Genomic DNA, 27,330 nt, shown 5'->3' on the forward strand with positions numbered 1-27,330 from the left:
GAATGGGACACATTGATACATTACAATTAATCACATATCACAAAGGAATCACTGATTTATTTTATTTATTTTATTTCAAATTTGTATACCGCACCTTCTCTCGAGGGACTCAGGGCGGTGTACAGTCAAGAAAAATATAGACACACAAACATCATAAAATTGCTAATTAAAATTATTACTTAGTTTGGTCAATTAAATAAAACCCAGAATTAGATAACATTTAGATAAAAACATACAATACAAACATTAAAAACAATTAAAAGGATATATATTAATTTGGCCCCAATTTAAGATAATAAACCAATTAAAAATATTTTAAAAATATGTTAAAAAATATATTAAGCCAGCCCAGCTTGCTGAAAAAAGAAAGTTTTAAGGGCATGGCGGAAGGTACCGAGGTCTTGGATTCTGCTTATCTCTGGGGGCAGCTGATTCCAGAGGGTAGGTGCCCCCACAGAGAAGGCCCTCCCCCTGGGGGTCACCAGCCTACATTGTTTGGCTGATGGCACCCCGAGGAGGTCCTCTCTGTGGGAGTACACAGGTCAGTGGGAGGTCATCGGTAGCAGCAGACGGTCTCGAAGATAACTAGGTCCTATGCCATGGAGCGCTTTAAAGGTGGTAACCAACATCTTGAAGTGCACCCGGAAGACCACTGGGAGCCAGTGCAGCTCATGCAGGAGCGGTGTTATGTGGGAGCGCCAGGCGGCTCCCGTGATTACTCGCGCGGCCGCATTCTGGACCAGTTGGAGCCTCTGGGTGCTCCTCAAGGGGAGCTCCATGTAGAGAGCGTTGCAGTAGTCCAGGCGCGAGGTGACGAGGGCGTGGGTGACTGTGCACAGGGAATCCTGATCAAGAAAGGGCCGCAACTGGCGGATCAGGCGAACCTGACAGAAGGTCCCCCTGGCTACAGCCGTCAGATGTTCCTCCAAGGACAGCTGCGTATCCAGGAGGACTCCCAGATTGCGCACCCTCTCCGCAGGGGCCAAAGACTCGGGATGCCGGGAACCACAGCCACTCAGTCTTGGAAGGGTTGAGCTTGAGCCTGTTCCTCCCCATTCAGATCCGCACAGCCTCCAGGCACTGGTTTTGTAGACAAAATAACGGACTGGGCAAGCTCTCCAATGCAGGAAAAAGTTTATTGTGCACGGTTCAAACAGTCCAAAGACAAGAAAAGGGTCTGAACGCCGATGGCTTCTTCTGGCCATGTATTTATACAGTTTAAAGGCAAAATTATTACAGAGAGTGATGCATTTCACACGTAGAAGCTACCCTTTAATCTATCTCTAGGAAAGACATAACAGCCCTGTTCCCACAGGCTCAGGTTTTCAGCTCCGGAGCTCAAGACATAACAAAAGGAGATAAGAGGCTAGAAGACGCCTCAAGGGCAATAAGGAAGCAGCACCCCTTATCCAGGGATATGCATGACATTTGGGATGCAATAAACATTAAACAACAGAATGTATCTGTTTAGGGTCAGTTTGCCCTTTTACAATTCTGTACCTACGTCAAATACCGTTTGTCATCTCAGCACCTTGGCACGGAAGAGGCACTTCTGTCTTGACCAAAGATTTGGATTTCTAATATTTGAGTTTTATCCCAATATCGAATCTTAGCCTGGCTCACTGGGACATCACTTCAAGGGCATCGTTGGGGTGGCCTGGGGTGGAGATGTACAGCTGGGTGTCATCAGCGTACTGATGGTACTTCACCCCAAAGCCACGGATGATCTCACCCAGCGGCTTCACATAAATGTTGTAAGGGGTGAGAGGACCGACCCCTGATGGGCCGGTCAGCTATTTGGCAATAGGAAGGGAGCTGGTGGTTAGTGAGAGACAGCCATTCAATATGTGTTTTTTCTCCTTTTTGACAGTAACAATGTTTGGCAATAGTGGATTTATTGAATTTTCAAACAAATACTAGTGGGTTGCACAATGTTACTTAGTGGGCAAGATCGAGACATTAGTTCTTAGAATATGAACAAAAGCAGGGCAATATTAATACTTAGTGTAAGAAATCAACTGATTTAATAATAGTGGTGTACAATAGGTTTCATGTGTGAACTGTTTTACTGCCATGCTTCATAAATTGGATTATGTTCTTTTAAAGTGTTTTGTTTTCTCCAAGCACAGTTTTAATTTAATTTAATTTAATTTCGAATTTATATACCGCCCTTCTCCCTGAGGACTCAGGGCGGTGTACAGCCAAGATAAAAAACATAGAATACAAATATTAAAACATTTAAAAATATATATAAAATTTGGCCCAAAAAATTAAAAATCACAGACTAATTAAAAGGATTTAAAAGTTTTAAAATTTCTTCTTAAGCCAACCCGGCTTGCTGGAAAAGATAGGTTTTCAGGGAACGACGGAAGGCATTGAGGTCCTGGATTCTTCTTATCTCCGGGGGCAACTGATTCCAGAGGGTGGGAGCCCCCACAGAGAAAGCCCTCCCCCTGGGGGCCACCAGCCTGCATTGTTTGGCTGATGGCACCCTGAGGAGGCCCTCTCTGTGGGAGCGCACGGGTCGATGGGAGGTCATCGGTAGCAGTAGGCGGTCTCGGAGATAGCTAGGCCCTATGCCATGGAGCGCTTTAAAGGTGATAACCAACACCTTGAAGCGCACCCGGAAGACCACCGGGAGCCAGTGCAGCTCGCGCAGGAGTGGTGTTACATGGGAGCGCCATGTTGCTCCCATCACTACCCGCGCTGCTGCATTCTGGACCAGCTGGAGCCTCCGGGTGCTCTTCAAGGGGAGCCCCATGTAGAGAGCGTTACAGTAGTCAAGGCGAGAGGTGACGAGGGCATGAGTGACTGTGCACAGGGAATCCCGATCAAGAAAGGGCCGCAACTGGCGAATCAGGCGAACCTGATAAAAGGTCCCCCTGGTAACAGCCGTCAGATGTTCCTCCAAAGACAGCTGCCTATCCAGGAGGACTCCCAGATTGCGAGCCCTTTCAGTGGGGGCCAAAGACTCGCCCCCAATAGTCAGTGATGGAGTCAACTGACTATATCGGGATGCCGGGAGCCACAGCCACTCAGTCTTGGAAGGGTTGAGCCTGAGCCTGTTCCTCCCCATCCAGATCCGCACAGCCTCCAGGCACTGGGACATCACTTCAAGGGCATCGTTGGGGTGGCCTGGGGTGGAGATGTACAGCTGGGTGTCATCAGCGTACTGGTGGTATCTCACCCCAAAGCCACGGATGATCTCGCCCAGCGGCTTCACATAAATGTTGAACAGAAGGGGCGAGAGGACCGATCCCTGCGGCACTCCACAAATGAGAGGCCTCGAGGTCGACCTCTGCCCCCCTGCCAACACAAACTGCGACCGGTCGGAGAGAAAGGAGGAGAACCACCGTAACACGGTGCCTCCCACCCCCAACTCTTCCAGCCGGTGCAGCATGATACCATGGTCGATGGTATCAAAAGCCGCTGAGAGATCTAATAGGACCAGAACAGAGGAATAACCCCTGTCCCGAGCCCTCCAGAGATCATCAACCAGCGCGACCAATGCCGTTTCCGTGCTGTGCCCAGACCTGAAACCTGACTGGAACGGATCCAGATAGGATGTTTCCTCCAGGAATTGTGGAAACTGTTGCGCGACCACACTCTCAACAACCTTCGCAATGAAGCGAAGGTTGGAGACAGGACGATAGTTAGCCAATATTGCTGGGTCCAGGGACGGCTTCTTGAGGAGAGGCCTCACCACCGCCTCTTTCAGGGCAGCGGGGAAGTGACCCTCACTCAAGGAAGCATTAATAACGCCCTGGAGCCAGCCTCGTGTAACCTCCCGGGAAGCCAGTACCAACCAGGAGGGACACGGGTCCAGTAAACATGTGGCCGCACTAAGTCTCCCCAAAATCCTGTCCACATCATCGGGAGTCACAGCATCAAACTCCTCCCAGATAACATTCTCAAGACTGTTCCTCGTCACCCTGCCCTGATCTACCCAGTCAGAGTCCAAATCCCCCCGGATCTGAGCGATTTTGTCATACAGGTATTGTCCGAAATCCAGTGTTTCTCATTGATGCCACTAAGTTTCACTTCTATCTCATCTGTTCACAGAACATAATAATCTTCTTTGCCTCCCTTCCCTCCTAGTTTAAATACTGTATTAATTTAGTTATAATGAAGTGAGCAGTAGCCCAGGAAAGAATATGTCTTTTAATAAAATTCATTAGTTTGAAAAAATACCAGTCTCCTCCTGGTTTTAGTAAATCAAAGAACTTCCATGGATAGGCAGTTAGCCATTCAGGAGTAATTTGTCAAATTCCAACATCAATCTCTTATTCCAGGTAACTTTTAAAAATAGTTTATGGAAAAGCTGTAGATGTTACGCCTTGATCTTAGCAGAGGATCTTGACAAATTACTCCTACTGTTAGGAAGGTTTTTTTTTCTTAATAGCCAGAATGTGCATTTTGTCAGGATTCCAGGTAATACACCCATTGCAAGCAGAACTCCGAGGCAAGTTTGTTCCTCAAAGAACAGTTTATTTGGAGATACCATCTTAGCATAAATTGGTGGAAAGCCAACTCTGAATGTTCCCCCATTTTCCACCACATTAAAAAGCAAAAGTTTCCTGTTTTCTCAAAACAATAAATCACATTATCCAATCTGGATATTTGCTGGTTGCCTGGTTATGTCTCTCCTCCTCCTCTGGCCAGCCAGCCGTTGGAATGTCTCTGACTCATCAGAGAGCTATTCTGTTTTGGCTATAAACCCCATCTATTGCTACCCTCTTCAGCTCCAAGCTGTGTCAACCTGAAGCCATGTGAAAAGAAACCCCACCGAAAAGAAGGCAGCTGTAGCCAGGTCAGCTTCAGGCTTGATGTATTTTTTTCTGAAAGGAATTTATTATTTATTTATTAATCAAATTTATATAGCTGCCTACTTCACAAAATGTGACTCTGGGTCACATTGAGTGTACAACAATTGAGTAAGAACAAATATAAAAGTTAATATAAAATTCAGATTAAAGTAAAAATTATGAAAACATTATGGACCCGGAAGCAAACTGGTAATATAGCTTGCATAACAGAGGTGTAACATGGGTTGCTTGTGTCACTACATTTTGTAATGGCCGAAGCTTCTGAATTCTCTTCGGGGCAGCCCTATGTAGATTGCATTGCAGTGATCAAATCTGGAGGTGACAAGGACATGAGTGACTAAGCAGGTCCTGCCAATTCAGGAATGGTCACAACTGGAGCACAAGATAAAGGTGTCCAAAGGTGTTCTAGCAGGGGTGAAATGCTCCCAGTTCGGACTGGATCGCCCAATCCGGTAGCGATGGCGGTGGGTGGTTCAGAGAACCGGTAGCAAAAAATCTCTGCACCCCCCCCATGCCCAGCTGAGTCGCGCAATCATTAGAGGCTGTTTTTTTTACTTTTAAAAGCATTTTTTCTACAACCTCTTCGGCCGAAGAGGTTGTAGAAAAAAAAAATGACTTTAAAAGCCTCTGGCGATCCCAGCTGAGTTGCCTGATCGTCAGAGGCTTCTAAAAGCATTTTTTTCTGCAATCTCTTAAGGTTGTAGAAAAAATGCTTTTAAAAGTAAAAAAAAAAAAAAATTGGCCACACCCACCCTGTCACATTACCCCACCACCACCAAGTCACGCCCACAGAACTGGTAGTAACAAATTTTAGATTTCACCCCGTGTTCTAGCCTTGACTGCCACCTGCTCCTTGAGCAGGAGTCATGAGGATAGGGTGCACACATGATCTGTCTGGACAGTGCAAACCTGTCCAGCACCAAAGATGGCATAATCCTGGAACTAGTGGACTTCAAATCAAAAGCTACTCATCAGGATTCAATGAAGCCTGTTGTTCCCCATCCAGATCCTCATAGCCTCCAGACACCGAGGTAAGACGTTCACAGCATCACTTAATTCATCAGGGACAGAGGTGTATAATTGGATATCATCAATATCGGAGTGAATTAGGGGGAGAGTGGAAAATATATTAAGATATGGCACTGGTTCTCATGGTATTCTTTCTTTCTTTCTTTCTTTCTTTCTTTCTTTCTTTCTTTCTTTCTTTCTTTCTTTCTTTCTTTCTTTCTTTCTTTCTTTCTTTCTTTCTTTCTTTCTTTCTTTCTTTCTTTCTTTCTTTCTTTCTTTCTTTCTTTCTTTCTTTCTTTCTTTCTTTCTTTCTTTCTTTCTTTCTTTTATTAGATTTATATACCACCCTACTCCCGAAGGACTCTTAACAGTTTCTTAACAGTTTATTGAAGACGTTAACATCATTTGCCCGAGGATTAGTTATAAAAACCAAAGAGAATAACTGTCATAAAAGTGAAACATTATAAAGCTACTTAAGGACGGATACATCTCATGTACATTAAATGTATATGAATCACTTTTGCCTCTGTCCTTACAGCCTATTTCTTTCACCAGATCAGAACTGAGGAATTATGATAATTTCAATGTTTTTTGCCTTTATAATGTTGTCTTTAGAAGATGTATGACCTAACACAATAAGTTGGCATAATTGTTTGGAATATAGAATAGAATGCTAGTCCTTAAACCAAACACATTTGTTTCCAGAATTGTACAGCAGTTTCAGGGATGCTGGAAAAAATCTTACCTACTCTCTGAGGCATCTTTTTGGCTTGCAGGATTGACTCCTTAGATGCTTCATATCTGATTTACTACACGAGTTGTGAGCTTCAATATAAATGCTTTTAAAAGAATACTCATGTAAATCAATATTTATGGAAGAACATATACAAACTTGGATAGGAACTCTGTAAATATTCTAATCTAGAATTGATTAGAAATATTCTGTTTTCAATTTTTCACACAGTTGGAATTTTGTTCCTGCAATATTTCTGGGGTCCAAATGTTCTACTTCATATAAGTTTGTGAGTTTCAAAGTTCAGCATTCAATACCATGATTCCAGGCACTCTTCTAACTAAACTAAACCAGCTATACGTACCTGAACACACTTGTAAGTGGATCATAAGCTTCCTTAACAAACAGGAAGCAGCAGGTGAAGCTAAGCAGAATCATATCAGATACCTGTACAATTAGTACAGCCCCCCCACCCCCAGGCTGTGTGCTCTCCCCACTTCTCTCTGTATACCAATGACTGCATCTCTAATGATCCATCTGTTAAACTACTGAAGTTCACAGATGACACAACAGTGATAGGTCTTATTCGAGACGATGATGAATCCGCATACAAACGGGAGGTTGAATAACTAGCCTCGTGGTGCGACCGGAACAATCTGGAACTGAACACACTCAAAACCTTAGAAATGGTGGTAGACTTTAGGAGAAAGTCTTCCATACTTCCAGTTCTCACAATACTAGACAATACAGTATTAACAGTAGAGACCTTCAAATTTCTAGATTCTACCATATCACAAGATCTAAAATGGACAGCTAACATCAAAAACATCATCAAAAAAGCACAACAAAGAATGTTCTTTCAGCGCCAACTCAGAAAGTTCAAACTGCCCAAGGAGCTGCTGATCCAGTTCTACAGAGGAATTATTGAGTCTGTCATCTGCACCTCTATAACTGTCTGGTTTGGTTCTGCAACCCAACAAGACAGACACAGACTTCAGAGGATAATTAGATCTGCAGAAAAAACAATGGCTACCAACCTGCCTTCCATTGAGGACCTGTATACTGCCCGAGTCAAAAAAAGGGCTGTGAAAATATTTACAGACCCCTTGCATCCTGGACATAAACTGTTTCAACTCCTACCCTCAAAACGACACTATAGAGCACTGCACACCAGAACAACTAGACACAAGAAAGTTTTTTCCCGTTACCTTACTTGGCTACTTTGTAACGAGGCTTAATTGCTTCATTTTCACTATTGACTGACTGACTTGACTTAAAGGAGAAACTTGTTAATGACTGGATAATTTGTATTTTTCTCTTTTTTCTTTTTTGAATTGGCTGATATGGACTAGAATGTTTTGGATTGATTGAAGGAAATTTTGGTTTGTTTTTTAAAAAATTCTCCTTTTTTTTCTTCATTTGGATTTATAATGAGAGAATTGTAAGGCTGACTGGGAAGAAAGGAGAGTGTACAGTGCCATCTACTGGGGAAAGTTTTATTTTTCCTTTTTTCCCCCTTTTTCTTGTTGATTTAAAGTGGCAGTTTAGAGATACACTGTAACAAAAACAAGAGGTTTCCAGCTAGACTGATTAGACCTGGGAAGAGTTGAAGAAGTGGCATATCTGTATTGTTTAAACAGGTGTCTCAGCTGGATTTTTGAACTAGAAACCTTGAAATAACAAAGAAGAATTTTGTTCCTTTGAAGCTGCATTTGTTATTATTCAAACTTTCCATTTAATATCGTGGACAGATTACATTGTCACTCTCTGTATACTTCTTGGACTTAAAAAAAAAAAAGCCTACACTCTCTCTTTTTACTTTTTGTTCTTGTTGAGAAAAATTAAACATAAGTACTATTGTATTAAGGAGCCCAAGAGATTGAAGATTTTCTTTTTCGTTTCTTTTTTCTTTTTTAAGTGTTTGTAAATCTTTTTTTTTACTTTTTAAAGTTTTTGTTTTTTACTATTTTTTATTTTTTCTCTCTCTCCCTATTTTTTCCTCTCCAGTTTTTATAATTTTTACCTTACCCTTCTTTTTTCTTCTTCTTCTTTTTCCCCTTCTCCCCCTTTTTTTCTTTTGGGATTTTTTGTCTTGGATTTTCCCCTTTGATTGGATTATAAAATGAGTAGGAAAGCTACGACAGTGGGATCAGCTGCAACTACGCCTGTGCCATCACCTTCTGGCGGCCAAAGATCCATTCAGATCATGTTACAAGAGAAAGACAAAGACAGAGATAAAGATAAAGAAGCGTCTCTACAAGCAATTTTACAAAGTGTGCAAATGACAACTAGCATAGTACAAAGAATAGAACAACAATTATCTAAGGTGGAGAATCAACAGACAGATGAAAAAGTGCAAAGGATGGAGCAGCAGTTACTCAAAACAGATGACAAAAATAGATAACATCCAACAAACAATGGTGAAATATGATGAGAGGTTTTCTAAATTAGAGAAGAAAGAAGATTAAAAGGAAAAGAAAATGAAAGAAATTGAGTATAGACTGGGGGAGGTTGAACTTGAAGCCGGCGGGATAGTCAATTGAGAAATGGATAAAGCTGAATTTTACCTAAGATTTCAAAACGTGCAAGAAGAGAAAGGAGAAGACCTGGCAGATGTGATGATGGGATTGCTGGCTGAAGCTCTAGAAATCCCCAAAAAGAAGATGTTGGAGGGGGTTGACGAGATTTATCGAGTTTACACCAAGTACGCTATACACAATAAACTGCCAAGAGAGATACACATAAGATTTACTAAAAAATTGATCAGAACGCAAATCTTACAAGCAGCAAGGGATAAAACCTTGAAATACAAAGAAAAAGAAGTTGTGGTCTTGAGACAGATACCAAGGAAAATCAGAGAGTTGAGAAGAGAATATCAATTCTTGACCAAAATCTTGATTCAAAAAGAAATTAACTTTAGATGGCTGACCCCAGAAGGACTGGTTGTTACATGGCAATTTCAAAGATATAGGTTGAATACAATTGACAAAGCAAGAGCATTTTATGATCAGTTTTTTCAAGGAAAAGACACGGAAATCCAAGTTGAACCCCAATCGGCAGTCCCATTAAAACTTACTGAGGAAGAATTGATATTCCTTGAATCGACTGAAGGAACAGTTGGCAGAAACACTGAACCAAGAGAACAACGTGAGTTAAGATCGACTAGAGCAATAAAACCTATATATAAAGTATGAAGATGGAAGAGAGGAAATTAATCTCAATAAATATAAACGGACTCAATTCAGCCACCAAAAGAAAGACAGTATTTCACAAATTAGAGAAATTAAAAGCTGATATAATATGTCTACAAGAAGTACATATTAAAAAAAACAGCATGAACACCTATTGACACAACCAAAATTGGGGAAAAATTTTTCATCACTAGCCCAAAACAAAAAAAAAAAAAAAGAGGCATTGTAATATATATTAAAAAAACAATTTTGGCAGAATGTAAATACTCAGATTTGGACGGAAGAATTTTGAAGGTGGAAATACTCGATAATAACAGAAAAATTATTTTAATAGCAATTTATGCTCCAAATGAAAACCAAAGTGACTTTTATAGAAGACTACATAATAAAGTAACTGAAATGGATTATGACAACATATGCATGATGGGAGATTTTAATGGAATTGTGGAGGAAAATTGGGACTACAAAACGAATAAAGCAACAAAGCACAGTAGAAAAATATTGCCAAAGTCCTTTTTCAAGATGATGGAGGAAATGAATATGAAAGATATATGGAGAGAAAGAAATAAAAGAAAGAAACGATATACATTTTATTCAGACAGACATTCATCGTGGTCTAGGTTAGACATGATATGGTCAACAATGGAATTGTTGTTGAATATAGAACATGTGGAAATAGAAACTAATTTATGGGCGGATCATAACCCGGTGATGATAAATTGGAAAAGACAAAAAAGAAGAGCTAGATGGACTTTAAATAATACAATATTAAAAGAGCAAGAGTTTGTGCAGAAGATGGAAAAAGAACCGGCTTTTTCTTTAAGGAAAACAAGAAAGATGAGACATCTATACAAATCTGCTTGGATATAATGAAGGCATTTGCTAGAGGATTAATTATAGATTATACAAGAAAAAAGAATGTAAAAAAAAGATTAACACTGAAAACATTGACTGACGATTATAAGAGATTTGAGAAGGAACTTCAGAATGATCCATATAAGAAGATTGTCAAAATTAAAATGAATACAGTAAAACATAAAACGGATCTATTGGAGAAGGAAGAACTGGCTCAGAAGATAAGAAGTGCTAAACAAAACTCTTTTGAAAATGCAAATAAACCAGGCAGATGGTTAGCATATAAATTGAAAAAGGAAAGAGAATCGAGGAACATAATACACCTTATTGATGAACAAGGGGAAAGCAAATTTGGACATAAAGAGATGGGAAAGATTATACATGAGTTTTACAGAAAGCTTTATAAAAGAGAGACAATAGAGGAGGAGGAAGTGTCCAAATACTTACAAGATGCAAATTTACCTCAGATTAGTAAAGATATTGAGGAGATGTTGGAAAGAAACATAACAATGATGAAGTTAATAGAAGCAATTAAGAAACAAAAAAATGGCAAAGCACCAGGGCCTGATGGCCTACCAGCTGAATATTATAAGACATTACAAGAACCTTTGACCATACCATTACTGGAGGTGATGAATGAAGTGATGATAAAGAAGGAAATACGCAAATCTTGGACAGAGGCATATATTACTTTGATTCATAAGGAAGATACAGACCCACAACAAATCAAAAACTATAGACCTATATCTTTGTTAAACTCAGACTACAAAATTTTTGCTTCAATATTGGCGGAGAGATTTAAGAGATACTTAAATAATTTCATACATTCGGATCAAAATGGATTTCTTCCAAAAAGACAAATTAGGGATAACATAAGAATAATCTTGGACACTTTAGAGTATTATGAAGCACACCCTGAAAAGCAGATGGCTTTGGTTTTTTTAGATGCGCAAAAAGCCTTTGACAACGTTAACTGGAAGTTTATGACCCTTCAAATGGAAAGAATGGGCTTTGGGAGGAAATTTGTACAGGCCATTGAAACTATCTACTCTAAACAAATGGCAAAAGTAATGATAAATGGAGAATTGACGGATGTGATTGAAATAGAAAAAGGCATGAGACAAGGATGTCCTTTATCCCCATTGCTGTTTATATTGACACTAGAAGTTTTAAATAGACATGTCAGAGGAGAAAAAGAGATAAAGGGCATGAAGATTCGAAAGGAAGAATACAAGCTCCAAGCTTTTGCAGATGACTTGGTTTTTATTATTGAAGAACCATTAACAACAATAAGTAAATTAATAGAAATTATTGGAGATTTTGGAAAAGTAGCTGGTTTGAAAATTAATAAGGATAAAACTAAAGTAATGACTAAAAATATGTTGAAAAAACAGAAAGAAGAGTTGATGGAGATTTCGAAAATGCAGATTACAAACAAAGTGAAATACTTGGGGACACATTTAACACCAAGATGTAGTGCTTTGAAAGAAAACAATTACAACAAGCTTAAACAACAGATAGGGCAAGATTTGTTAAAATAGGGCAATTTACAATTGTCTTTGATTGGTAGGATTTCAACCATTAAGATGAACATCTTGCCTAGAATTCTATATTTATTTCAGTCAATTCCAATTAAGCTGGATAAAGAATTTTTTATAGACTTAGATAAAATGATAACGAGATATATATGGCAAAGGAAAAAGGCGAGAATAAAGTTAAAGCTATTACAAGATGCTAAATCAAGGGGTGGCTTCGGTCTGCCTAATTTTGAATGGTATTATCAAGCTGCAAGTTTAACGTGGGTGAAAGAATGGATAACTCTGAGGAATATTAGACTATTAAATTTGGAGGGACATGATTTGTTGATGGGTTGGCATGCTTTCTTATGGTACAAAGGAACAAAAATACAACGGTATTTCAGAAAACATCAAATACGTGAAGCTTTATGGCTGACTTGTTATACCTGTTTGGATATCTACAGCAGAGGCTTTTTCTTATCCCGTAATATTTAGAAAGGAACAAACTATTAGCTATAGTGAACTATTGGATGAAAAGGGTGAACTCAAATTAAAACAGGAACTAGAGGAACAGGGATTTAAGATGGATTGGTTTTCATATATGCAAATATTTTCTAGGTATTGAGAAGATTGTAAGCAAAGAAGGGTTTTACAATGCTTTGACTAATTTGGATAAGATTTTAATGGGAGCAGACGATCATATTATTAAAAAGCAGTATGGGTTTTTGCAAGAGTTAAAACTGGAAGAAGAACAAGTTAAAGAATCGATGGTAGCATGGGGGAAAAATTTTGGTTATGAGATTGATTTAGAAAAATGGCAAAAATTGTGGTCTCATAACTATAAAATGACAATGTCTACAGCATATAAGAAAAATTTGTATAAGATGTTTTACAGATGGCATTTATCCCCATCGAGAATCGCCAGAATGTTCCAGAACAAATCGGAGAGGTGTTGGAAATGTCATCAGACCCAAGGATCCTATTACCACATGTGGTGCACATGCCTAGAAGCAAGGAGATATTGGACTAAGATACACATGTGGTTGGAAAAAATGACCAAGAGACTCATAGACTTTAAACCAGAGATATTTTTATTAGGGATTTTACCAGAAATATATAACAAAGAACTGCAGTATTTAATTGTGAATTAAAATTGGAAAGTAGAAATGATACCTACAATGAAGAAATTATTAGTAAAAGGTTGGACTGTGCCGAAATGAGTAAACTGACATTAGAAATAAGAGAGCAGGAAGAAAAACAATATTATTTGATATGGGATTTATTTTACCATTGGGTAGATAATAAAAAATGGTGATATATAAGTAATTGCTGAAATACTTGAAATGATGATACAATTGATATATTTTACATAAGAGTAAGTTTTGGATATGTAGTGATATTGTGAAGAGAGGAGAGGGCACTAGGGATGCAAACCAACCGATGTACTGTCTGTACTTGATTGAATGAATGATGTTTGTATGTTTTATTCTTCTTCTTCTTCTTTTTTTTTAAATAAAAAATGATTTGGCAAAAAAAAAAAAAAAACAGTTTTTTCCCGAACGCCATCATTCTGCTAAATAAATAATTTCCTCAACACTGTCAAACTATTTACTAAGTCTGCACTACTATCAATCTTCTCATCGTTCCCACCACCCATCTCCTCCCACTTATGACTGTATGACTATAACCTTGTTGCTGGTATCCTTATGATTTATATTGATATTGTTTCCTGATTGTTTATTTGTAACCTATGACTATCATTAAGTGTTGTACCTTATGATTCTTGATAAACGTATCTTTTCTTTTATGTACACTGAGAGCACCAAGACAGATTCCTTGTGTGTCCAATCACACTTGGCCAATAAAGAATTCTATTCTATTCTATTCTATTCTATTCTATTCTATTCTATTCTATTCTATTCTATTCTATTCTATTCTATTCTATTCTATTCTATTCTGATGTTTGGAATTGGGAAACAGGAATTTCATGGCTTTTTTTGTGAGGACTCTGGCTGTTGATAACGTAAAGTCATTAACCTTGAGGTATGAATAAAAGACAGTGAGGTCTTTTGTGAAGTGAATACCGTATGTTCTGTTTAATTAATTCCAGTGAGGTAGGCCACTGTTTGTTATATTATCTGAAATAATGGATAACAGGCAGTGGTGAAATGTAAAATTTGTTTCTACCGGTTCTGTGGGCGTGACTTGGTGGGGGGTGGTAATGTGACTGGGTGGGTGTAGCCAACTTCTTTTTTTTTAAACCATTTTTTCTACAGCCTCTTTGGCTGAAAAAAATGCTTTTAAAAGGCTCTGCCGATCAGGCAAATCAGCTGGGATCATCAGAGGCTTTTAAAAGCATTTTTTCTACAACCTCAATGCTTTTAAAAAATAAAAAAAAAGCTTCTGATGATTCTGCGGCTCAACTGGGCATGGGGTGGGGCCCAGGGATTTTTGCTACCAGTTCTCTGAACCACCTGCCTCCATCGCTACCGGATTGGGCGATCCGGTCTGAATGGGGAACATTTCACCCCTGATAACAGGGCACATACTGGATGCAAAAATAGAAAGAGTACACCATGTACTATAAATAAATATATGACTAATATTGCTGCTATTTATTGTTCACAGGTGAGGTCAATGTCACTGATGTACCTTCTCCAATTTCATCTGGAAATTCAGAAAACGTATCTTCTATAGTTAGTCCTGTCACTGACAGTGGTTTAGAATTATCTTCCCAAATTCGCTCAAAGGATGATCTTACAGATTTACAACTTGTCAAATCTTTGGGAATCAGTACAACAATGCCCTTAAATGATTTTAGAGCCAGAGAGCAGTTAGAACCACAGGTATGAATTTACTTTACAGCGCAGTTCAGCAGACCAATGTACCAGTGACAGTTATAAAAGTGCTTTTATTTTATTCAGTTAGCCAATGTAATTTTAAATAGCTTGATTTTAATTTTCCCTCCAAACCAAAAGGAAGAGTCTATTAACAAATTGGCATGTAAAAAGTATGATTAAAATGAGCCATGGTGGCGCAGTGGTTAGAATGCAGTACTGCATGCTACTTCTACTGACTGCCAGCTGTCTGCAGTTCGGCAGTCGATTCTCACTGGCTCACGGTTGACTCAGCCTTCCATCCTTCCAAAGTCAGTAAAATGAGGACTAAAATTGTTGGGGGCAAGAGGCTGACTCTGTAAACCGCTTAGAGAGGGCTGTAAAAGCACTATGAAGTGATATATAAGTCTAAGTGCTATTGCTAAAAGAGGCTGAAACAAAAAAATAGGGTGATGGGTACATCACTGTATTTTCTGAGTAGCTCTGTAAATAGGTGTAAAGGTAATAAGATGAAGAATATTTTTCTGTGTGTATGAATTTGATTTCCAATCTACTTTTTATGAAACTTGCAAAACAATTATTTCAATTAAAAATAGTAAAGCGCTCTATTTCAAACATTAATAACTGCTAACTGTGTATGTAGGTCTTCTCAAGCATAGTTTGCATTACCAAAACTACTTTTCATGAAGTTAGATAGCACTGACCTTACACTATTTGGACTGATTTGGATTATGAATGTCACAAATCTTTTAAGGTGAAGAGCAATTTTACAGTGGGACAAATTGCCTCCATAAATTTTTGAATAAAGTAGGCAAATTGGATGACTATGAAATATTTAAGAATACAATTTCCAGTTTTTCTCGTCTTTGGCAAGATTGGTGGAAATTGAAAATTAAACTTTTAAAAGGCTTTTACTGTTGAATATATTACTATTCTTGAAGTGTTAGAAATAGAAAATCATTTGCTGCTATTCTAGATGCAAGATGTCTATCCATAGAGCTGAGTCATTTTAATTAAGAAGACTGATTTTTTTTCTTTTAGTGTATGGGTTTATTTATCAGTGAAGTAGTATATAGGATTACTTTGTCACTTAACAATATTAGCCTGTGCTAATTTTCTGCCTTATTATTGTTGTGATTAAAGAATGAATGTCCTCAGAGGGAAAAGACTCCAACTGCCTCAGTAGAATCCATCCCAGAGGTTCTTGAAGAGTGCACTTCTGTAACTGAACACTCAGATTCTGTTTCAATTCATGACATGGACTATGTTAACCCTCGAGGTGTACGATTTACTCAGTGTTCTCAAAAAGAGGGTGAGTGCATTGGAAAAACGTACTATAATAGTAATTTCTGTTTTCATTCTATGTCTTTAAAAATATCCAAATACCATTAATTTCCCTCTATCAAGAATAATATATCTCTAACTAATTGGAAGGATACTGAGCAGGAGTGCTATAGTTGCAATGTTTTCGTGTGTTCTCTCTTTCAAGGAACAACATTAGTCCCTTATGGATTGCCCTGTATTCGTGAACTACTGCGTTTCCTCATCTCCCTCACGAATCCACATGACCGACACAATTCTGAGGTGATGATCCACATGGGTCTACAGCTACTCACAGTTGCTCTTGAATTGACTTGTGTGGCAAACTGCCCATCTCTCTTAGGACTTATAAAAGAAGAATTATGTCGGTATCTCTTTCAAGTAAGCATGAACATAATATCTTTCTCATTTTTAAAGATATGGCATGTATGTTGAAGTCTTTTGGAATAATTATTTTCTATATGATTTTAGGTTGGGATGGTGGAAAGAATAGATTTATATTCATTATCTTTGAACTTTTCATTCATTCCCAGTTATTGAACATGGAGCGGCTCAATTTATATTCAGCTTCCCTTAGGGTTTGCTTCCTTTTATTTGAGAAAATGAGAGAGCACTTGAAATTCCAACTGGAGGTGAGCCTCTTGAAGTATGTTACCTAATCTTTGGAAGAAATTATTCCCATTTGGGGGAAGGTCTGGGGACCTTTTGAAAAAAATATTCTATATCATTAAAATGCTCAGTAGAAATGTTCATATACTTCCATTTTTAAATTTTATTTTCTATTAAATACATTTCTTAGTGCTTAATAAACATGTTGTCTTGCAGTTTTGTGCTCTTATATTTTAATGTATTCATTTATAATGATACATTTTATAATCAAATTGTTTTGAAACTCCAATTGCAAAGTCTGGAATAGAAAAGTAAGAGTGGAGACCAGGAAAAGAAACAATCACTTATAATATTCACCCATGTTATAGATGAATCACATATATATCCTATAAACTGAACTATCCTATATCTTTCTGCCAGATGTATATCAAGAAACTGATGGAGATCATCACAGTGGAAAGCCCCAAGATGATTTATGAAATGAAGGAGATGGCCCTGGAGGCTATAGTTCAGCTATGGAGGATTCCTAGCTTTGTAACTGAACTCTACATTAACTATGACTGTGACTATTACTGTGCTAATCTTTTTGAAGACCTCAGCAAACTACTATCCAAGGTCCTGACGAAGAATTTCTTTGGTGTTTTCTTTTCAGTACAATTACAAGCACAAAATAATAAACCATGTTTATTTTGTAAGGAAAACCTAGGAAACTTCTCCATAGACTGCAAAATTTGACTCCCAAGTCTCACGCGATTGTACTCTCTCCTTTCTCATGCCTCATTGAATTGCTAAAAAGGGGAAAATTCACCGTATAACCAGATCAGAGCTTTTAAGTACCCTAGAAATGCTTCAGAATATCACCTAAAGTTACCAGTAGAGGCTTTTTAAAATCTTTACTATAGGTAGGAATATTTTCTGAAGAGAAATTCAGTTGGAAGGGCTATTTTTAGTCCTGTACCTTTTCCTCAGAAAAATGCCTCATACTGTAATCAGGCTTTAAAACATAACCATGATTGTTGGTGGAAATACTTTGAAATCTAATGTGCTTGAGTTAAACCTGTTTACGGGGGAGAGAAAATAAATGTTAGGTCTATATATACAAAAAATCATTTTGGACTGTGATTCTGTGGACTATCATGCTGTTTCCAGAATGCTTTCTGGAAGTTTGACACTGAGGACAAAATAGCCCTGTCTTATTCTTGGTTAGGTCTGTGCTATTTAGTAAATTATCCTTATTGTTTTCTTCTACAAAATGTGAAAATTGGGAATTGGGAATATTTTATGAGGAATTCCTAACCACTGTGATTTCTTTTTATCAAGAATGGTATAAAATCTAAACAGAAAATAATGGGAGTTCAGATTCTTTCACAGTATCACTGTGGATGGGAATACTTAGCTACAAATGTAAATTAAATTTACAGTGAATTTCTAGACCTGGGGATCCCATGGACAGATTTTAGGGCATCCATGAATTGGGAAAGAAATTTAGTTTCATTGTTTTACTTCATTGTTTTACTTCATGTAAAACATGTTTTAAATTCTGGGTTTCACCAGACCTGCAAAGGAATTCATAACAAAAAAATTGTTAAAAACTCCTGATTTAATGACCAACTACTGCCTACCTGATCATAATGCTGAGGATAATGTGAAAAAAACGGAGACAATCTAGAGATTTGGTTGACCACAATCTAAGCATAGTTATAAATAATGGGGATGCCAGTTACTCTGGCAGTTACTCAGTATACTCTGAGATATGCCTGCTTAGATTGTGATCAACCAAATCTCTAGATATCCTATGTTATTGGGCTTTTAAAACTATAGAACAGAGTAGACCAATGCAACACAATCCTAGATTTAATCCGAAATGGGGACTGTGATCAGATTTGAAATGAGTTTGAACACAGATGGGAAATGATGATTATTGTACTGGTACACTTAGCATATAAACAAATGGAAATTGCTTGCAGGGTGTAACATAGTCACATAGCATCTACAAAAAAGGAAACATAAAAAATGAGGGGGCTGAGAAACACAGACTGGAAGAAAAGTCAAGAGAGAGAAATTGTAAGACCTAGAGCTTATTTAAAACCACAGTAATTAAAGCTTAACTGTCTTTATTATATTTAATGTAAGAAAGGATCATCTGTAAAAATTAAGAAGGCTTTTTTTCAGCATGTTTCCAACAAAGAGAACAGAAAGAAGCAAAATCTCTGGTAGATAAAATGTAAGGTAATAACAAAAAATGAAAAAACAAAGAATCTCATGAGAGACTCAGGAGGAAACAGATTTCGTTAAATTCAATCAGGCTATAAATTGATGAAATAAGAGGGATTTTCAAGTATGATGGGGAGTTTGCAGAAAAATGATTTATTTGCATCTCTCCTTGATACATAATATGTTGAAAAGGTACCTGAGCCATTATGATTTTCTTAGGGAGGAAATCAGAACCAAGAAAAATTGAGGAACAAGAGAAGAATTATCAAAATTTGCTGCTATCTACATAAGAGTTCTTAAAGAATTGAATGTGAAAATGTTTTAACTCTCTAGAAAAAATGTGTAACTTGTCATTCAAATCATACTCAGTGTCAGGAGTTTGGAAAATAGTGTTATACCAGTTTTTAAAAGTGAAATGGGAAGATCCAGGAAATGTCCAAATTATGCAACTAATGCATAGATACCCAGTGAATTGGGCATTTCAACCACATTTCTACTCTGTGTTTGGGATGGGCATCTTATAATTATTGTAATTCATGACTTACAATCGATCGATTAATCGCTGTTCAAAGTTAGGCAGATCCCCCCAAAAGCTATTTATGACCTGGTCCCGAAGTAATTGGTACTCCCATGCTCATTCGCCCTTAAGACTGACCATAGGGACACTGCAGTACCCCTGCCTACCTTCTCCTCCACCCTGGCCCTGCAAGCATTTCCCAATGACTCCCCACTAGACCTAGGCTTGATTCTCATTCCACCAGGCTCCACCATTCTTTCTCACTTAACTTTTTTTTTTTATTGAAAAGTTTTATGAAAAATACAAACATTTTCACCCCCCCACCCTTCCCCCCTCAACCCTCCCTCCCCTTCCCACCCTCCCTTCCCCTCCCTCCCCCCACCCCCCTCCCTAGACTTCCCAGAACGAGCACAGGGTATAGCATTCACAAACCAAGAACTAAAATGTGCTAACAAATATTACATTTCATATTCTCCCTAGGTCCTTAACTCCTTATAACTCAGAAAAAACAAACATAAACTACTTAATATTATTTCATTCATAAGCTATATGAATCTTCTTATTCGGATACTTCTTCTGTATGTAATCAATCCATTTTCTCCATTCCGATATATATCTCTCATTTGAATGGTCTTTAAGGTATGATGAAATTTTTGCCATTTCCGCCAAATGCACAACTTTTAATGTCCATTCCTCAGTAGTAGGTGGATCTTCCAGTACTGTGCCACCAGTAATCTGGCAGCTGTTATTAAGTTCAAAACCATCTTAGTCTCTATTACAGTACAATCCGTAACTATTCCCAACAGAAAAAACTGTGGTGTAAACTTAATTTTTTTCTTCAAAATATTTTGAATAATCCACCATATTTTTATCCAAAAAGCCTTAATCTTTTTACATGTCCACCATATATGAAAATATGTAGCATCTTCACACTCACATCGCCAACACTTGGGTTGTAAATTTGGATACATACAAGCTAGTTTTTTTGGGTCTAAATGCCATCTATAAAACATTTTGTAAAAATTCTCCCTTAAATTTTGTGCTTGTGTAAATCTTACATTTCTAACCCATATCTTTTCCCATGTTTCCATCATTATTGGTTCACCTACATTTTGTGCCCATTTTATCATACAACCCTTGACTAAGTCTGTTTCTGAATCTATTTCCAATAATGCATTGTACAACCTTTTTATGTGCATTTGACCTTCATCTCTTATTTGCTTTATCAAATTCTCATCCTGCTGCAAAATACCAATTTTTTGATCTTCTCTCCATCTGGCCAGCAGCTGTCCATATTGAAACCAAGTCTTAATAGTCCCTTCTTCTTTTAATTGTTCCATGGATTTTAACTGTAGTCTGACTCCTTCCTTGTAAAGGAGTTCCTTATATGTAATCTTATCTTGCTTTTGCTCTAAATTTATGTTCTCTATCGCGTGTCTGGGTACTGTCCATATTGGTAACCTATCATTTAGTTTATATTTATATTTTTTCCAGACATGCAATAGAGCATTTCTTAATATATGACTTTTAAAAGTCTTATCTACTTTTTTATCATACACTAAGTAAGCATGCCAGCCATAAACCAAACCATATCCTTCAATATTCAATATCTTTTCCTCCGTTAAGTTTATCCAATCTGTGATTGCTGAGAGGGCAGCAGCTTCATAATACAATCTTAAATTGGGCATCTTAAGACCACCTCTTTCTCTAGTATCTTGCAATATCTTTTGTTTGACTCGTGGTTTCTTCCCTGCCCACACAAACTTATTTATGCCCTTCTGCCATTCCTTCAAATTCTCATCTTTTTTAAGTATTGGTATCATTTGAAAAAGAAATAGAAATTTTGGTAAAATATTCATTTTTACAGCAGCTATCCTTCCCAGCAAAGACAGTTGTAGTTTTTTCCAGTTGTCCAACTCTTTCTGTATTTTGTGCCATAATGGTTCATAGTTATACTGATATAATTTCGTATTTGCGGTCATAATATAGACCCCCAGATATTTAACCTTCTTAACTACTTCAAATCCTGTTAACCTTTCTATCTCTTCTTTTTGGCTCCTAACCATATTTTTAGCTATTATTTTCGTTTTAGCTGCATTTATTTTAAAACCAGATACTTGTCCGTATAAGCAGGTTATATCCATCAAGGCTGTAATCGATTGTACCGGTTGGGTTAAGGTAACAACCAGGTCATCCGCAAATGCTCGTACCTTGTATTCATGCTGTCTAATTTTAATTCCCTTAATTGTATTCATCTCGCGTATCTTGTTTAATAAAATTTCCAGCGTCAAAATGAACAATAACGGGGACAAGGGACAGCCTTGCCTTGTTCCTTTTTCTATATTAAAAACATCTGTTAAACCACCATTAACTATTATTTGCGCTGTTTGTTTTTGATATATTGCCTTAATAGATTGTACAAATTGTTCTCCAGATTGCATCCTTTCTATTAGTTTAAGTAAAAATTGCCAATTCAATCTATCAAAGGCTTTCTCAGCATCCAAGAACACAAGCACTGCGGGGACCTGGTTGTTCCTTCCCAAATACTCTAATAAGTTAACAATTTGCCTTACATTACCCTTCATTTGTCTACCATTTATAAAACCAGTTTGATCATGGTGAATCATTTGCTGCATGACTGTCATTAATCTATTTGCCAAAATTTTTGCAAATATCTTATAGTCTGTATTTAATAATGAAATTGGCCTATAATTTTTAGGATCTGTATCGTCATGCCCTTCTTTTGGTATCAACGAAATAAATGCTGTCTTCCAAGTTGGAGGTACCTCTCTTCCCTGTTGTATATTGTTAAATAATTCTTTCAGCGGTTCTATCATTTCCTCCTGTAAGGTTTTATAGTAAATAGCCGTCAAACCGTCCATCCCAGGAGCTTTACCCACTTTCAACTGCTTAATTGCTAACGCAATTTCCTCAGAAGTTATCGATTGATTTAAACTATCCCTCTGCTCATTTGAAATTGTATAAATATTCTCTTTCTGCAAATATCTATCTATATCTATATCTTTAATTTTATCACCAGTATACAGCCTCGAATAAAACTCTAGAAAGGATTTTTTAATCAATTGTTGCTCATAAACCTCTTTACCCTTATATTTTATTCTCTCTATTGTCCTTGATTTTTGCTTTTTCCTTAACAAATATGCTAAACACCTGCCTGGTTTATTGGCATTGTAAAAAGTATTATGTTTTGCATATCTTAAATTAGTTGCCACTTGATCTGCTATTAACATATTAAATTGACCTTTCAATAAATTGATTGCCTCTTTAATTTTCTTATCTGTTGGATTAGCTACTAAAGCCCGTTCCTGTTTACTAATCTCATCTTCTAATTCTTTTCTTTTTGTCCCCTGTTTCTTTCTATATTTATTATTCAAATATATCAAAATTCCTCGCATATATGCCTTACTTGCATCCCATACCATTTCCATCGATGTGCCCTTTTGCATATTCATAACAAAAAATTCTTTCATAAATTTTTTACACTCTTTTACATTTTCTTCATACCTAAACAAATTATCATTTAACCTCCAGGACCTCCTAGGCCCTTTCTCATACTCCAATTCCAGCCAAACTGGACTATGGTCTGTCAATGTTCTTGAGCAAATCTTCGTATTTTTCACCCTGGATAAAAGATCGCTAGTAATTAATATAAAATCAATCCTTGAAAAGGATTGATGTCTATCTGAAAAAAAAGTAAAATCTTTTTCTTCCGGGTTTCTTTCACGCCAGATATCTCTCAACTCCCAGTCATCCATCATTTCCCAAAACACTTTGGGCAATTTTGCTCTTGTTGACACATTTTGTTTAGGTCCCATCTTGTCTTTTTTAACATCCAAAACACCATTCCAGTTGCCTAACAGGATACAAGTTTTATATGCCCAGTGTGTCAATTTTGAATGTAGTAAATTATAAAAGTTTTCTTGTTGATTCGGGGCATAAACTCCTATTACAAGTATTTTTTCTCCTTTTACTAAAAGTTCTATCGCTAAAAATCTGCCTTGATCGTCTGCTTCAATTAATTTAGCAACTAAGTCTCTTTTCAAATATATAACTATACCATTTTTCTTTTCTGGTGCTGCTGCTACGTAAGATGTACCAAGTCTTGCATTAATCAGATACTTTTGATCTTGTATTCTTATATGAGTCTCTTGTAAACAAATTACTTCATTCTTAAATTGCTTAAGATAGTGAAATATTTTTCTTCTTTTCTGTGGAGAATTCAAGCCATTAACGTTCCAAGTCAAAAATCTAGTTCCCATTTCTGGGCCTTTGGAGCCTCTGAAGCAAGTCCTGATGCTCTGATCTCATTTGAGTTTTAGGTCTTGCTCCCCCCACTGCTCCTGTTCTAGTAGTATCTTGAATCATTTCTTGAGTTGCCATCTGGGATTGTTGCTGTCTTAATTCTTCCTTGAGTCTAGCTGTCACCGATCTGGTCTGTCTTTGATCCTTTGGTAACTGCGAGAAATCAATCAGCGCCAACTCTTGAGTAGCCATTTGAATTTGTATTTCTTCTTGATCAGCCAAAGCTCCCCCCTGAACTACTGTCAAGAGCTCTTCTGTCTCAGCTTCCATTACTTCTTTCTTTCTTTTGCCTTCTGGTGATTTAGTTGATTTGGGTGTGCCAGCCTTTAATACATTAGTATGAAAATCTCTTGCTTTCCAAATTGTGTTGAGCCGATATCTCTCTCCTGAATAAGTCACCACTAGTCCAGTTGGCACCTCCCATCTGTACTGTATCTGACGTTTTCTCAGTTCATCCACCAGAAAGGCATACTCCCTTCTAGCTCTCAAGATCTTAGGGGGGATTTCTTTCATTGTCATTACTTCCTGGCCTTCCACCCGAAGCTTGTTTTTAAAAGTAGCCTGTAAAATTTCGTTGCGTACTCTCCTTGTAGTAAAATATATCACAATGTCTCTTGGTAGATGTTTCTGTCTAGCAATCCAGGAGTTAACACGGTACAGCTTGTCCATCTGCCAGCCCAGATCATTTTTGGACTCCCCCACCAGCGGTGCCAATGCCTCAGACATCATTTCTCTCAAATTCTCTTGTTTATTCTCCTTCACCCCTCTAAATCTTAAAGCAAATTCCATATCTCTGTATTGTACCATTATTACATCGTCTTCAGCCCTTTGAATTCTGTTTTGAGCTTCTCCTATTTTGCTATCCAAAATTTCAGAAGATTGTTTAATTTCCTCAACTCTGTCATCCACCATCTCAATATTGCTTGCCAGACACTTAAATGCCATTAATATATCATCCCTAATCCCCTGATTGCGAATTGCAATCTCATCTGACACAGCCTGTATCTTTTCATTAGTTTCCTTAATTTTTTCATTAGTTTCCTTAATTTTTTCATCAATCACATCAACAATTTTATTTTGTGTGATTTGGAGAGCTTGTTGCAACATTTCCAACGTTAAAGTCTGTGGATCCGCTGGAGGAGTAGAAACTTGTGATCTAGGAATATGAGCTGGGGAGCTACCAGCACTCCCAGTTCCTTTAGTAGGAACAGTTTTTACAGACTTTGAGGCCATTTCCAGTTTGAAATTAGTCTTTATATTTACTCAGAGTCAAAAAGAAGAGTTCCTCAAAAGATTTCCCAATGTTAATTAACGTTTAAAATCCTCCTTCTGTCAGCACAAAAGCTTTTTTTTTTTCCCAAGCAAAGGGCTGCCAGCAAAACGAAACTTTTCCTGTAACTTTCCGTTTCCCCCGCCCTTTCAAGCTTCAATCGCCATATTGTTGCAAAGTACTAAGTGATTACTTCCGAAGGAGGCTCTAGGCATTGGAGTTAGGTAAAAAATACTTGCAGTCTGATTTCTCCTTGCTCGTTCCGCCTGCTGTTAGTTCAAGATGTTAATTCCCTCATTTCCATTCAGCAAGATTGGTCGCGGCTTCTAATTCCGCTAATTAGCTAATTAGCGGAGACGTCCCTGGTCTGGAGCGGCTTGACAGGCTTTTAGGGAACGCACACCCTTCGCGCCCCAGGATTTTTCCTAGGGCGTTCGGGGGGGTTCTACCTCCACCTGCCTGCTCTTCTCTCTCCCCTTTGCCCGGGGGGAGAATTTCAAGCCTCCAGACAGCGTTTGTCGGCTGTTCTGGGGCTTTAACGGAGCCAGGGAGCAGACGCTCTCAAAAGAACGTCTTTCAAAGGTCGCGGAGCCAGCGGAAGTCCCCTTTCTCACTTAACTTTTGAACAGCTCTGAAGCCTTTCATAGTGCTGGAATGGGATGCTTTGTTGCTCATAGCACGATTCTGGAGTCGTACCATGGATGAGGAATATACTGCTCCATTTTTCTGCCTTTTAGAATCTTTCTGTAACAATGTGCAAGTTCATTAAGGCAGAAAAATGGAATGGTTTGTTACTGGGTCTCACAACAGCAATCCAGAAATGGCTGTCATTTTGACCCTGTGGACAGCTACAAGACAAACCACTATTTTGCTGCCTTAACGAGCTTGCACATGCAGTGCAGTCATTCATTCCAACACTCTGGAAGCCTCGGAGCTCTTCAAAAGGTAAGTGAGGAAGAGGGTATTTGGCCTGATGAGGTGGGAATCAGGCATAAGGCTTGGGGTGAACCAGTGGAGTGGGCAAAGGCTTGTGGGGATTAACGAGGCAGGATGTGAAGGGAGAGTTGTCTCGGGAGGTGGGGGAGGCTTTTGGAGGACTGGGACAGGTTCACCCCTGAGACACTCCATGCTCCACTTAACAACCTGCACATTAGTTTAACGATTGCTTTGGTAAGAACAGGGATTGGAGATCGTTAAGTGAGATACTTCACTTAACAATCATCATGACATGCAACTGTAATAGGCAGCTCTATTGTGGTTGTATCTTGAGGACTACCTGTATTTCAGATGTTTTCTACTAGGAATATTAATGTAAATAGTTCAGCAAGCATATATTCCCCCATGAAATATGTAAAATCTTCTGAGTAGAAATGTAGCTTTATATACTGAGTCAACAATGTTTAACATAAAAGAAAACTAATCTTTTGTGGGAACTTAAGTTTAAAGATTTCAATGAGTTATGAAGGCTTGCATAGCTGTGTAGAACTACAGTAAGTTAAATAGAAGTTATATTTAAGTTTTCTTATGCAGTTGGATATAGCCTTAATTATGCTTGATTTTTCAGAATGCTTTTCCTGTTTCTGGACAACTGTACACTACTCATTTGCTGTCACTTGAAGCATTGTTGACAGTGACTGATCAAATTGAAGCACGGTGCCAAGCCAAAGTACTCAGAGGCATATATCAGCAAGAGAAAGAAATACTAAAACCAAATGCAGAAATTGCCAATATCATTAGAGAAGCAAGTGAGAATCATTTATTTGATATTTCTTTTTAAGTAGATAGTGACATTTGCCATTCTTGATCCTATTGCAGGTAACAATTGTTCTGTTCCATGTTTTATTTTAACAAACTATTATGTCTGTGCTATCTTAAACCTGTTTATGTCTATTGTGGATTTTTTTCTGTTCAAGATCATTTGTAATTTTTAATTTTGCAGACAAATTTGGCAAGGGACATACTTATTTGGGACCCCAATATTAGAGAGAATTCCTTTTGTTATTTGTACCCACTTGAACATTAATAGCCTCATTACTCATTTGTAAAATAATAAGGATAATCCTCTTTAGGAGGGCATTTATGTAGCAATGATTGCTAATAATAGCAATAA

The 27,330-nt window shown here is 37.8% G+C and overlaps 1 protein-coding gene across 7 annotated transcripts in view; it reads left to right on the top strand.

Annotated features, from left to right (window-relative positions):
• The window catches only part of GBF1 (golgi brefeldin A resistant guanine nucleotide exchange factor 1), a 420,074-nt gene that overhangs the window by 161,195 nt on the left and 231,549 nt on the right, over positions 1 to 27,330 (top strand). For all 7 annotated transcript variants that reach the window (XM_034435246.3, XM_087872320.1, XM_087872323.1 and 4 more), the window contains 6 exons: positions 14,759 to 14,976; positions 16,111 to 16,279; positions 16,457 to 16,668; positions 16,821 to 16,919; positions 17,317 to 17,511; positions 26,785 to 26,965. In XM_034435246.3, coding sequence (XP_034291137.1) covers positions 14,759 to 14,976; positions 16,111 to 16,279; positions 16,457 to 16,668; positions 16,821 to 16,919; positions 17,317 to 17,511; positions 26,785 to 26,965 — 1,074 coding nt within the window. The remainder of the gene's footprint in view (positions 1 to 14,758; positions 14,977 to 16,110; positions 16,280 to 16,456; positions 16,669 to 16,820; positions 16,920 to 17,316; positions 17,512 to 26,784; positions 26,966 to 27,330) is intronic.

Source organism: Pantherophis guttatus, chromosome 6, assembly GCF_059756535.1.
Source record: "Pantherophis guttatus breed Tessera chromosome 6, ASM5975653v1, whole genome shotgun sequence".
Classification (NCBI taxonomy): Eukaryota; Metazoa; Chordata; class Lepidosauria; order Squamata; family Colubridae; genus Pantherophis; species Pantherophis guttatus.